We start from the raw sequence: 14,778 nt of genomic DNA, 5'->3' as shown, positions 1-14,778 counted from the left end.
GTAAACTATTGGTAATATTTATTCTATCCTGACTGATTACAATTTGGGATAGTGTATATTTTTCTTATTCTTTTATGTTATCAGAGAAAACGATGTTTCATTATTCTTTTACGCTATCGAAAAAAGAATGCAAAATTTGAAAGCATGTAGCCCAGAAGTATTGAAGTATAGTCGATCCAATGTAATTTTCACATATAACTATGTTTTGAATGGTTTAGTCATTTGAAACGTATTAGTACAACATTATCTTCATTCAGAATTTTATTAAATAAGCGTGTTCAGCACAAGCAAGACTCAGTTGATCAGCCTTGTTGTAAAATTATTTGTTTGATTATGATAGAGCCGGGAACGGAGACATCGTGCAGAGCGAAGGAAGAGAGGAACTGATGGGCTGGAGGGGTAGGGGACTGCTGTTGGTGGGGGGAAGGGTGAGTGCACTCCTGCTCGTGCATCTACGAGCAGCGCGACAGAAAGTAGACTGAAAATCCGAAGGCGCACGGTGACTTTTTAAGAATCAACACAGATTCCATATGGATGCGTTTTTATAATTTAAAACTCAAAATTTTATATGTTATTCTCCCAGAGGGAATAACATATTTTTAATTCTTAAATATATAAAATTAATATTTTATGTAAAATTTTAAACATAGGGGGAAAAATTAACTCCTATTTTCCAAAATAAAAAATATGATAATCCCTCCGATCATATTTTACATACTAACTGTAAAAATTTAAATCCTTATCATCAGACGTTTTCCATTGGGCCTAATTATAAAAAGACCCAAAATTACTACTTTAAATGTCTACAATTTCTCGTGAAGTGACAAAAAAGTGTTTTGTTCTTTTTCTATCTTTAGGAAGGGCATCTTGAAGGATTGTGACGATTATTTTTTTTTAATAGTATTCAACCCAAAACTGATTTTCATCGCATTAAGACAATTTACTAGCTATTAACAAAACTAAGACACAACTGTTTATGAAATCCGCATTAAAGCGTTATAATAAATTACCACGTGTAAAAAACAGAATTGTTATTTTTGAGCTTAATAGAATTGAACTTTTTAAGATTTTTGGCCGCAAATATATTGTTTACGTCAAATGAGATTGTTATGCTCTTTGATGTTCAGTTGGTATGGTACTTAAACTTGTTACTGTTGCATAGCGCTTCTTAAATAATTTTTAATTAACTTCAGCTGTAATCAAGTATGGACTAAATTATTGTTCATTTCATTGTATGTTTGCCTTTACCATTACCAAAAGTTTGCCATCATATACCAATTCGCTGATATATTCTTTTGACGTTTTGAAAGCAACACACGACACAAACAAACATGACTACAGTAAGGTTAGGTTACTCTGCCGTTGTACGCGCATGTTCGGACCTTTTGCTTCCGACGGTTGTAGTGAATAAAACTTGACTTAGGCGTCCGATACTGTCTCAAGAGGCTCACGACGACCTGAGACAGGCGGTCACGTGGTCTCGACACAGACGCCCTCAGTGTGAGGCAGCCCATGCGAATGAATGGAGAAATTGGTGTTCGACAAAATTTTAGGAGCAAATTGACTCGCGACACTTGCTTTCGATGGTTTGCTCCTCCAATGTGCGTCCATCCCTAATAATTAAGGCAGCCTAGCTTCGACATAAGGGCTTGAAACAACTGCCTGCTTCGACTGAAGAGGCTGGTGCAGAGCTAACCGCGTATTTCAAGGTGACATTACTGAGATTTTAAAGTGTCCGTAATTCCTCCTCATTATTCTCGACAGGAGGCGGCCCCATCCCCATCCTGTCACTTCGGAAGCAAGCACAAAGGTCTTTTGGACTGAGTGTAATGAGAGGTTTCTTAACTTCTTATCCTAAAAGGAAAATATATAAAAAAATGTTAATATTTTATTAAATTGAAAATATTTTACACATAGTTAAGGATTAAAATTTCAAAAAACATAAAGAATGAAATTTTAAATAATAAAAAAAACTCTTCTACTATAAATGTGTATAAAATATTTTAAATTTGTTGATCTAACAACATGTTGCTATTTTACAATAATTACAATTACTAGCAATAATTTGTTACTATGAATTTAAAAGAGGGGAGTATAACATTTAAACTCGTGTCATCTTGAAAGAATAAGAAACGATGCTGATCTTATCTACAATCAATCGATATCAATGTGTCTAAAATACAAAATTAAAGTCACATGTTTCAAATTAATAGAAATATAGGGTTTTTCATTTTGGAGATGAAATAAAACAAGCTATGCATTATATATTAACGAAACTTATTTTTCCGATGAAAGGCCCATGTATGTCATTATTTATGGAATATGACATCGTTCAAATGTCCACCACGGTTTCTCACAATGGTACGGATTCGAGTGGTCTAAATTTTCAATTGCGCTGCCGCATAAATTCGATTGAATTTGAGCGATGGCCTGGGTTATGTTAATCTTAAGTTCATCGGTTGTTAAGGCCTTTTGCCATAGACCTGCAACTTCAGAAAACACCATAAATTCTAGGGGCGTCAAATCGCACGATCTTGGTGGACAGTTCACGTCACTTCTGCGAGAGTTCACGTCACTTCACCATACCCTCAAATTGTTCATGCAAAATGTTCATAGTGTCGTTCACCAACGTTGTTTTCAAAAAAATAAGGACCAATCACACCACCAGCCCAAAATCCGCAGCAAACAGTAACTTTTTGTGGATGCATCGCTACTTGTTGAACCTCATGTGGGTTGGCGTTGTCCTTGGCAATTATTGTTAACATAGTAATTCATCCAGAAATGTGCTTCGTCGCTGAAGATAATTTTTCGGCCGAAGTTAGGGTTCTCTTCCAAACGCTCCAAAGCCCACTCGGCGAGCAAACGGCGTTGTGTATGGTCATAAACTTTGAGCTCCTTGGTCAGTTGAATTTTGTAGGATGCAGGCCTAAAGCCAGACGCAAAATTCGCCAAGTTGTAGTTTGCGAAAGACAGAAATCTTGTGCACGGCGAGGAATTGACTTCCTCGGGTTCCTCTGCACACTTTCACGGACAGCGGCGATGTTCTCGATAGATCTGCTGTTCCTTTGACGTCTGGGTAGGCTGGTTGTTTACCGAACCGGTCTTCTCGAATTTGGCTACCAAACGTTGAAGAGTTGACATTGAAGGGCCTCCGCATCTGCAGTAAAATGGTCGCAACGCACGTAACGTTTTAACTAGTGAACACTCATTTTGATAATAAAGTTTAAATCAACTGACTGTGCTGATCAAATCGTGTAACTTGTCATATTGAAATAACTTGTCATGAAATTGCAGCACTCACTGAACAATACACAAATGAAGCAGCTGACACCAAAACAACATGGTCGCCACAGGCTGCCAACATCTACCCGCCCAAAATGAAAAACCCTTTAGTTTAAACAATTATGTAATGTCATAAATTCTAAAGGAACCATAACTATTAATCAAGTGATAGAATTAAGACAGGTGTCAGGAAAAATATAATTTAAATAATAAAGAAAATGTAACAACTAAACAAACGTCTTGAAACCGAGAAAGACACAGTAAATCGTCTTTAATTATTTTTTTGTTTATTTTCCTAAAGTTAACTATCTTTTCTTATTTAAAAGAAGTAACTTATCAATCAAAATTGTGTTTAGAATATGAAATTGTGTATACAGTTGGTGCAAATGATTTATGTATTGTTCAGATTAATTACTATTGGTTGATTATACCAATGTGTTTATTAATTAAATATACTTTTATAATTTTTATACAAAAAACCAGCTCTACTTATCGTACTCTACCCTAGTGATTTACAAAATTACAAGCCTAAGATAATGACTCTTAAGAACTCCATTTAACCTGATCAATAACGACTTTTTTAACCACCCCGTCAAGAATAAGATGGTAATTTAATAACAACTTTGTGCATTCTAAAATTATATACTCAAAAACAGTACACTTGTACGTATTTTGTACAAAAATTTGGTCTTGATTGAAGATTAAGTTTCAGAGTTAAGAATTTTCAAAGTTGCAGTTTGGTTGAAATTTATAATTTGCTTCATACTCTTATGTCTAAATGAAGAAATAAACGAGCTTTAATTAAAACTCCCAATATTGTAGCTCTACTATTTAGCCCATGGTTTACGTTCAAACTCAGGTATCTATACTTTTTTATCCTCGAGTAGAGCAATTCTGGCAGGGACTGAAATACTAAACGTAAACAGTTGTGACACGACAAAACCTTCTATATTTTTGCCGCCCAGTCCAAACGATCTCCCCTATATTTGCGGTCCTACCATGAATAAAATGAAAATAGTACTATTAGGATGCAATTTGACCTAAATCTGCTGTTTTTATTAATTATTTCGATGAATAAAATATAAGTTCATGTAAACGTCAAAGTTTTACGACCAGTTTTTTATTAATTAGTTATCTTACCTCTGTCAAACCCAAACACAATCAGTGAGATGTTGCATAAGTTACATGTGTTGGAGATAACACCCCATTTTAAGGCTACAGTATTGAAATAAATAAGTTGAAGAGCTTATTTTTTGTAGTTAAAACTGAATTATACACTTAACAAAAACTACCCTTTTCTCATAAACACATTAACACCTTCACTGTGACACGAGACATGTACAGACTTTAGGACAGTCAGGGTCGTCGAGAGGAGTGCCAGCGATACTGCAATCAATGTGTTAAAACTTTGTAGGGTTACAACAGAACGAAACAGCTGATTGTGAGGTGAACATTTCGATGACCTGCCGTATAATTACCAAATCTACACTTTGTTTGGATTATTTTAATCATGAATAGGTTGTGAAGGAAACAGGATTTTTCCGGACATTTGCCATCGTTCAGTGAAACAATAAATCAGTTCAGTGAAACAAACTGTTTATTGTTTCACTGAACGATGGCAAATGTCCGGAAAAATCCTGTTTCCTTCACAATCCTTCCATCGTCAAAAATAACCTTCAAACAAAGAAACGAATAGGTTAATTGAAGTGAAAAATTGGCTTTAGTCTCTATGATGTCTACACATGGCATTACAACTGCACTTTTGTGTGGAATATACGTACATTCCACGTTGGCACTAAATAGGCATTAACATTGTCAGCATCCACCTCTTTCCATTCTATGGAAGACTTTAGATCAAAAGGGAACAGTTAATAAATAGAATAACACGGACAATTTAAATCCTCTTTATTATCATGAAACATACCTTACACCAAAATGTACTGAAGTAGTATTACAAATTTGGAATACATTACCGGTATGAGGTGAAAAGTAAAATTTCTATTATGAAGTACGGTAGGAGACTTTTTAAATCCCTATGGTATCTGCAAGCAATATACTGTAATTTGGCATATTCACATAAATACAACAAGAGTTCATTTACAGTAACAAATTATTTTAACATTGATACGGACCCAAATTAAATTAAAAGGATTTTGCTTCAAAATCAAAGGTTAGTCTACGATAAGATTATTTATCATACATAACGTTTAACACCCACTTTGTAACAGTAAATAGCTTATGTACTCTCCCAGTTACATAAATTCGTAGAAAGTTACAGGAATCCAAAGGAGTTTAAATCATAATTTCATCACATAAGATCACAATAAAATTACAATATAAATAAAAAATGACTACAATAGAAGACTAGTTTACTCACAGCACAGGATAGCCAGCTTTGGAGTTCGTAATCGCATAAAATATAACAATTCAATGCATTAAACGAACATTATACTATGTAATATGGCCTTCTAATTAGTTTTTAAAGCTTTGACAACACCTTAATTGTTTGTAAATCAAAATGATTCACGATTTCATAAAAAACCTCGCAAACAAAGCAATCATATCTTACTCTGAAAAGTAATTTTATGACAAAAATAAAAGAAACCTACAAAATCAAAGGTAACTCTCATGAAGTGGTTCTCAAACCTTCAAAAGAATCTTCTATTAGACAAACATTGGTGTAAAAGAATATTACCAGATATAACAGTTTTGAAACAAATTAATTAATCTTTTTCAAATGCTTACATGTTGTATCTAAAAGAATATAGCAAATACAATTCAAGATGTTTATTATTTTTCCAGCTTTTATAAACATTTTTGTCATCATTGGTAACCACAGAACATTACTTTTGAATGCATTGTATTCACATAAAGCCATATTTATTTAGTGGAATATATTTTGGTATTTAGTTGTTCATCAGCTGTTAACGATTTAGGTGAATACATCTCCGAGTGATTGACCGAGAGTGCAGAGGGATAAATTTTATTCAACTTCACTTCCACAGTTTAGTTGTACAAAATTAATTGTATTCTTTGGTACATTAAGCAAATTGGTTTATTTAGATCAAAAGTTTTAAAAATCACTCTTTTATTTTCACACGTTGCATTTAGAAAGAAAACTTACTTCAAGCAGTTTGATCACAAACCATGTTCGAAATGTAACCAATATAAGCATAATCACGTAATTGTTACATATTTTGTCACAAAATTGGTCACGATTCTTGTAGCTGACATACTGATAGACATGGGTGTATATCAGGGAGGTTCAGTGGGCGCCTCCCCCACCCGAAATTTTGAAAGACAAACATTAAAATTGCACCCATTATTTGTCGTAAGCTAGAACACATTGATGAGGTCCTGAAGATCAACAATTTCCCTGAAGATTCCTGCTTTTGCAGAAAAACAGGGACAGGTAGTATAGCATTGATGTCAACCAGTCAATGGAAAAATAACACAGTTTTCTCTGTGAACTATTTTTTTACAATTTTTTTCTGACTAGACTTTAACACTAAGATAGCTCCACCCACTCCAACAGTCATCTCACACAGTAAACTAGACCTATCGATCCACCCTTCCACCCCAATTATCAGTTATATACGTTAGCAGTTTTCCGGTTGAAAAGATCAAGTAGCAGTCCCTGAATTAAATACAATGCGAATGTATCTCGATTTTCTGGTAAACCCTTCACCTTACAACGTGCCACAGCTTGAGAACCACTCTTACAATTCACATTAAAAGTAAACAGAACTAAACTATCATGAAAATGTTTTATCAAATAACAAGCCACATAATATAATAATCTATAAAATAAACACAAATTTATAACATTTCCTAATAGAATAAAACAAAATATGGTAGTGAAATACGTATTAGTATAAAGCCATAAAACTGATAAACAAGTAAAAACAGTAGGAAATTCTTAAGGCTAAAATAATTCAAACAATTAACAATATTTACTCTAATAAAAAAAAGAAAATACTGAGGTGAAATATTTATTATTATAGGTATGAAACTGATAAAAATTATGCACAGTAGTATTGACAAGAAACTCAAATCAGACAAATTTTAATTCATGTAAATTAAACTATGATCTAAATTTAAATATAATTAATACAAGTTTAACATACAATAATTATTACGTTATAAAACGTAAATAGACAGAGCTTACTTAGGACAGTTATTTTAACATTAAAAATAAAAAATAAATACAAAAATACAAGGATGTCAACCTTATGTATTCCACTTTTCCATTGTAACTCTTACAATTCAGAAACAACTCAGAGAAATTCTAGTTACAGAATACATTTTATGTTAAATCTGACTACAAACCATTCTCGTAGCTTTCCATTAGAAAACGTTATATCTGATAAGTACTTCTCAATTACGGTATATCACTGATATTAAACAATAAAAACATCAACAAATTCAAAGTAACAAATCTAAAACAACCTCCAACGCATTGCACAGTTTAAAATGAACCCGGACTGACTAAAACATCAATTATTCAAAGGCATAACAACAAACATAACAATGAAACAATAATGCTATACACTATTGACACTTAATCGTAACGGAAAACTACTGCTTGGCATGGCATGAGTCGGGCGAGTCGTCCAACAAACAGAACCAACTGGAGACAATTTACAAAATATTCAGCAGTTACATACAATACCTAGACGATCGATATAGGGGCTACAATATACAGTCTGGCGGTAGTACAAAACTATGATACAGATGTACAAACAAACACTTTACACGGGTCTGGGGGGTGCCCAGACGGGAGGGGGGGTTCATATGGGGGTCGGTAGCACAGTGAAGTCCTGCAACGCTGACTTGACTGTCTCGTAAAGCGGACGATTGTTCTCGTCACAGTATCCGGGCCCGTCCACGCCACTACCGCACAGCGTCTGCAGTCTGCTCAGGTAACTGTCGAAGTTGTCGTGGCCCATCTTCTCGGGCGGTCCACCGGCTGTGCCGTTCGGTATCCTCACGTGTTCTAGCAGCGTGATCACGTTGTTGCGCAAACTCTCGTAATACTCGTTGAGATTGTTGCTTCGTTGTGTTATTTGCTGGGTTTCCTAGGACGGAAAACCATTTTTACAAATAATTTCAAACATGGTAAATAAGAAGACTAAAATAGTTGGCAACAAACTTCAACATGCTCTAACAACAAGATATTTAAAGTCAAAGATCACAACAACATATATAGTGTGTTCCAATTTTATGTGCAATGAAGGGATCTTGGAATCCATAAGAGATACAGCAAAGATTAAATGGACAAAGTTGTGCGTAATAACAACACCAAAAAAATTAACGTGGTTAAGTTAATTATTGGTTGTGTCGTTCACTCGCTGCGCTCAAAAAATTGGTTTTGATCAAAATCTTCAAACATTACAATACAGGTACTAATAAGAGAACTGTGACAGTTTTTATATTTTGCCCAAAAACAATTTTTTGAGCACAGCAAGTGAACGACGCAACCAATTGATTTTACTTAACAATTAACTTAACCCATTGGCTTATACATATTTTTACTATCAGCTCAACTGGAGTTATCCTATTAAAAATGCTAAAAACGTAAGAGTTTTGTTATATTTTTATAAAAAATTTATTTTTCAAGTTATTTAGTTATATTTTATATCTTTTTGGATTAACATGAAATGGGCTTTAATAATAAATAGATAGTGATATATTTGGTCATAATTTAAAAATAATAATGCTGTACACACTAAAAAAGTTTTGGAATTTTTTAAATTAAAAATTTTTGTACTCAAATAATATAAAATAAAATACCCCATTGTTGCTTTTATTTTATTTTAAATGTATTTCTCTACCTAGCAATACTAGAATATGTGTGTGCATATATATATATGCATAGCATAGTTTGTCAGAATAAACGTTTTTCCTAAATACTGAAAATTCCAAGAATATTGATTTTTTTCTCTTGTAGTACACTAATATTCTTATAGTAACTTATTATTCATTTAAATTTCAATTAACTGTAGTATTGCAGTTTTTCTTATGTGTTATAACAATATTAGTCTAATTTATACTAACATTTGGTTGAAAAAGGAGTTTACAAAAAATTATTTCGATGGCGCTGTACTTGTCACGGAACCGTTCCGTGATACAAGGTCAATGGGTTAACCAGATTGATTTTTTAGTCTTGTTATTACACACAACTTTGTCCATTTAATCTTGGCTGTATCTGTCATGGTGTCCAAGATCCCTTCATTGTACATAAATTTTGGTACACAGAGTATATATAATATAATAGTTTGAAAAAATAACAATATACGGCCAACCAAACCAAAAAGCAAAACAAAAAAATATACATGTATATAACATAAACGTAAAATACAAAAAAATATAATAATCATATATATTATAAAACAACAGAGTAAAATAACAAGACAACATTATGTAACAAGGATAACAACTAAAATAAATAAATCATAAGGATATAACATCCAACTATATGAGAGATACTGATGAAAATATTATTTAGATAACATGTATTAGAATATATAACCAAAAGGTAACAATAATAAATAGATACTTAATCAGAAGTAATAAATGGAGAAAAAAGAACTAAAAACTGAGAAAAAGAAACCTCAACTACTAATAAATATCATGACATTTTGCAAGCATCAGGGCACATTCCTGTTGTTTTTGTCATTGTATTAGTAGTAATACAAACAAATGATTTTATGGAGTTACTAAAAGGTTACATCTATAACAAATCTTGATTTGTTAAATTTTTAAATAATATAGAGTATTTTACTTAATAACTAAGAGACAAGCATGCCCACTTTGCATTTTATTTCCAGTTTTCTGGGCTTGCTGATTTTTTCTCATTATTTGACCTTGAAAAGTTTGTTGTATACTTAAAAACATTTTGTACTTTGTACTTTATTTTATAAACAATGATATTTATTATTAGGTACATCAAGGTATTAACTTAATTCCTGGATTTGTGACTAAATCACAGGAATATATTTGATTAGCAATTGTTTGATTAAATACAACACTATCATTTAAAATGTAATATATACCTCATTAATTAAAGAAGCAAAAAGGTAAGAATAAAGTAGCTTTAGAAAAACCTTCAAGCAACTACTTTTATGGGTACAATGAACACAGCAGTTATGTGTTGAAAGGTGTTAGCAAATTTAAATTGGGTATTAGGGGTTTAATTGATATTTTATCCAATTAAATATAAATTGATTATGTTAAATGCGAATAAATAACAAATATAGGATCCCTCAGTGATAGTGACCAGAATATTTTTAACAACATAATTGTATATCTAAGAGAATACAAGTGTTTACTATGGTTTGAAAATACATTAAATAATTAAAAACTGCAAACTATATACAATGTAATGCTTGAAAATGTATGACAAACTGACAGTTGCACAGTTGTAATTAGATTATGTAACAATTGCGTGATTATGCTTATATTGGTTACATTTCAAACATGGTTTGTGATCAAACTGCTTGAAGTAAGTTTTCTTTCTAATTGTAACATGTGAAAATAAAAGAGTGATTTTTAAAACTTTGGATCTAAATGAACCAGTGTGCTTAATGTATCTAAGATTTGAGAACATGTTTAATTCACTAATTAATAATTTTTATTAAAATTATTAATTATTTGAAATGCTAATTAATATGTTTAGTTACAAAAAACGACCACTAGTTAGTATTTCTAGGTGAACTTTTCAAATTCTTAAACATGACATTTCTATTAGCTTAAGTATTTAAACAGCTTTTGATAATATGATAAAACACAAGATTTGATTATTGAGTTTATCGGCTTACCTTTTCTCCTTGTCTTAAATGAGCCTCCATTGCGCTTATATCAGTCTTCAGTCGTAGCATCTGTGATTCTACTCTAGCATTTTCTCGTTGTAATTCTGTAATTTCTGCTTCTAGGGTAAACAAATCTTCTCCACCTCCCCCACTGCCATCTAAATCTGAAAATACAAATGTTCCTATGAAATACCATATTATAATAAATCATTTTTACTGACTATTAATTTTAGCTTAATATAATCATGCAATACAACAAACCGTATTGTTAAACTCTAAATGTATTACTAAATGAGAAATTATTACAACAAAATAGAGCTAGCTATTGTATGATACATATGATTCATATTAAATGTGCATGTACTTGTATAACTTGACAGGTTCAGAATAAAATATAAGCATTGTTTGTAAATTTTTTACATTTCTACAAACAGATACATTTTTTAGAATATAATCAAGAATTACCCGAGCAAAAACATTATAACCAATATCTATTGGAGGTATGATTTCAAAAAAGATTTCTCTTGCAGCTGTGCAGTATAATCTGTGTCTCATAACAAAATCAATACTGGGTTGCAGCAGCTGGGTCATTATAATCTGTGCAACACCCTCAGTATGTTCTGTGATTAATCAATACTGGGCCCCATCCCATTAGGGTTGTTGGCTTACTGTCCTAACCTAACTATTCTTTATTAGAATTAAATATTTATTTTTTAATATTTAGTATTGTTGATTCCAAGGATTCATGTTCATCAGATAACTGACTTTAATTTCTTAAAAAAAAAGAAAACCTAAATTGTATATTTATAAATATTACTGACCAGATAAACTGTTGACTTTTTTCCATTGTAAATGCCATACATTTTTTTTGGAATCAAAGTGATAAAACGCATTTAACAAGAAAGATGTATTGATTGGAATATTTAGTAATAATAATAATTGTACTACTCTACAAACATAACCTCAAATTCTTTAGTGGTGAAACATTTACATGGAACAAAACATCAAGAACAGTTTAGGTGGTAGTGTAGTAGTAGTAGTAGTAGTAGAAAAACTACCAACAAAAACAATACGTAAACAGATCAATGTTACGTAAAATAAAAAATTGACATGCAGACATAATGTAACAAGAATGGGAAAGTACCTACACTATACGTGGGAGAACGGCCCGTCGGCCTAACTGCAATATTGATTGAATAACAAGAGATCCGGGTAGAAGTCCCGGTCCAAGACATAACCTTTCCCATTCTTGTTATCAAATATGTCTGATAAGATGAGCCCTGGAACCAACAACAATAATATCATTTACAGTTTCATGACAAAGTTGGAAATCACCTGCATCGTAAAAAACCGTAAATTATATTCTAAACTGTATGCCTAATTTCTTTATTTTCCTACTGAAGTCCAAGAAACAAACAAAATCAGTAACAGAAACATGATTAAAGTAAGCATTAAATATAATGGTAGGTTTTAAATATATAAATGTTAAAACCATTTAGTAGCTTCCAAATGTAAAATTAATAAGACTAAAACAAAATCAGATTCAAATATACTAAACTAAAACTCTAAAGAAAACAACAATTGGCTTAAATACTTTTCTACTAATTTTACTGAACTAGTAGAGTAAATAAAACAAAATTATATTATACAATTCTTTGAAGCAATAACCAAAAATTTGTAAACTTATTGATTATTTTCAACTGAACAAAAAGACTCAGTTAAACCCATAAATCTTTCTTCTGTGCCCTTATCTCACAACATAGAATACTATATTATACTACTCAATCACACTGGCAAATGCTCCAATTCAAATGCTTTACAGACAACAATTTTGTAATGTTTTGTAGAATTACAATTTACATTAGAAAAATTGGTTGCAAGTTAAATTGTATTGCATGGAAGATTTATAAATACTGGTGGTACTCAGAGAAATATTTTGACAAAAAAAAGAAACTTCAGTCCTTGCATAATATAATGTCTATAGATTATACAGTTCATGATTTATACATATCAAAATGAAAATAAAGCATTTTCATAACTTTTAAGATCACTTTCAGTGATGAAGAAGAACACAACTCAAAGTATATATATATATATAAATTATCAATAATTCACACAAATTTACAGTTAGCAATATAATACGTTAGCAATAGCAGCAGCCTAATTATTACTATTTGAGCAGATACTCACGGTTGGGCGGTTTCGAGTACATGTGGCACATATCATCACTGCTGTACTTGTGTTGTGGTTTCTTGGGCGGAACGGTGAGCGGGTTGGTAGCCGTGGGGCAGCCACTTAGCGAACGGTGGGTGAGGAAAGACCCGTTGATATGTCCCGCCCCGTCACACCCCGGTGTCGGACAGTTGATTCCGTCCAGTTTCGCAGCAGCTGTCACCGCAGCGAGAGCCGCCTTGTGCTGCTCTACAGTGCCGCCACTCTCCAGCACTCGCATCTTGTTGCGGTTGGCAATGGGACAACCTGATGCGCTAAAAGAATAACACAGTTGTCAATGTACTGTAACAGTCTGTATGGCCTGTTCAATCGGTAACCATCAAGTATTAGGTAACAGATACATTGTGGATGACAGTTTAAAAACTTTTATACAATTTTTTTTTTTTTGCCCTAAAAGAGAACTTAAAAGCACTGCTTTGTGAGGGAATCAGTGGCTGTTTTCATTAACTGTGGTGGTATTTCTGACCATTATTGGGTCAACTTCAATTTCTTTCAAATATTAGTATGACAATCAGGCAATGCTTTAAAGTAAGAAATATGATAAAGCCATCTTTCACAGTGCTGAGTGATAAGGAGGTTCAGAGTCCATGTGTTATCACTGGCATACAAGACACTGTCAAATCAGTCCTGTCCATGATAGTGAGTCTATTATAGATGTATATCAGTGTAAATTTATCCTTACCTTATTTAATTAACAGATGCAATACCCACTGAGATTGAAGTGTTAATGTGATCGAAGCATAAATTTGGGTACTATTTGATGGATTTGTCTCATTCTGTCAGAAATGTAGGATAGGATCGAAGGTACTGCCGAAGCCCGTAGTACTGATGGCTAGGAGCATTTGTGATTGGTACTTTCTTGTGTCAATCATTCTATGGTAACTTCTATGATGCTACTTCGCAATTCTGGCGGAAAAATAAAAAAATTATTGAGATAATATATAAAAACCAAGCTCAGATCGTGTTAACACACCTCAACCCCTCTTCAGATTGGGTGAGATAAGAAGTAGCACTCTTGTACATTGTACTCTGTACTCTTGTACATCTTATCACTCAGTAACGTCGACAATGGCTTTCCGTCACTTACTTTTCGTGTTTGTTACTTTTAACGACTGCCTGATCGTCATATGTCATATGAAATAAATTGAAGTTGATCAAATAAGTGTTCAGAATTACGGTTGGGGCAATTGCATACACATCTAGAGGTGTTTGCGGCTGATGTATACGGTGCTTTGACATTCTATGTAACTAAGCATTCACGAGATTATAAACTATAAATACAATAGATGAGCATAGGAAATAAAATTTTACAATTCAGTTGTTAATTGGTACTAAACAGAGGGAAACCCTAAACACAACGCTTTGTCCGATTACTTGGTTTGATTTACAGAATGGAAACTAGTCTCCAGAAATGGTCTTTTTGGCATGAATATAAGAAAACATAAGCTACTGT

General features: G+C 32.6%; 1 protein-coding gene across 1 annotated transcript in view; it reads right to left on the bottom strand.

Moving 5' to 3' along the window:
• Window positions 1-5,170: 5,170 nt before the first annotated feature.
• Window positions 5,171-14,778, bottom strand: part of LOC124368162 (myelin transcription factor 1-like protein) — a 571,113-nt gene continuing 561,505 nt past the window's right edge. The window contains 3 exon segments of the mRNA XM_046825438.1: window positions 5,171-8,360; window positions 11,103-11,257; window positions 13,284-13,579. Coding sequence (XP_046681394.1) covers window positions 8,073-8,360; window positions 11,103-11,257; window positions 13,284-13,579 — 739 coding nt within the window. The 3' untranslated portion in view covers window positions 5,171-8,072.

This window comes from Homalodisca vitripennis, chromosome 8 (assembly GCF_021130785.1).
Source record: "Homalodisca vitripennis isolate AUS2020 chromosome 8, UT_GWSS_2.1, whole genome shotgun sequence".
Classification (NCBI taxonomy): Eukaryota; Metazoa; Arthropoda; class Insecta; order Hemiptera; family Cicadellidae; genus Homalodisca; species Homalodisca vitripennis.
This window is presented reverse-complemented; position numbering and strand designations above follow the sequence as displayed.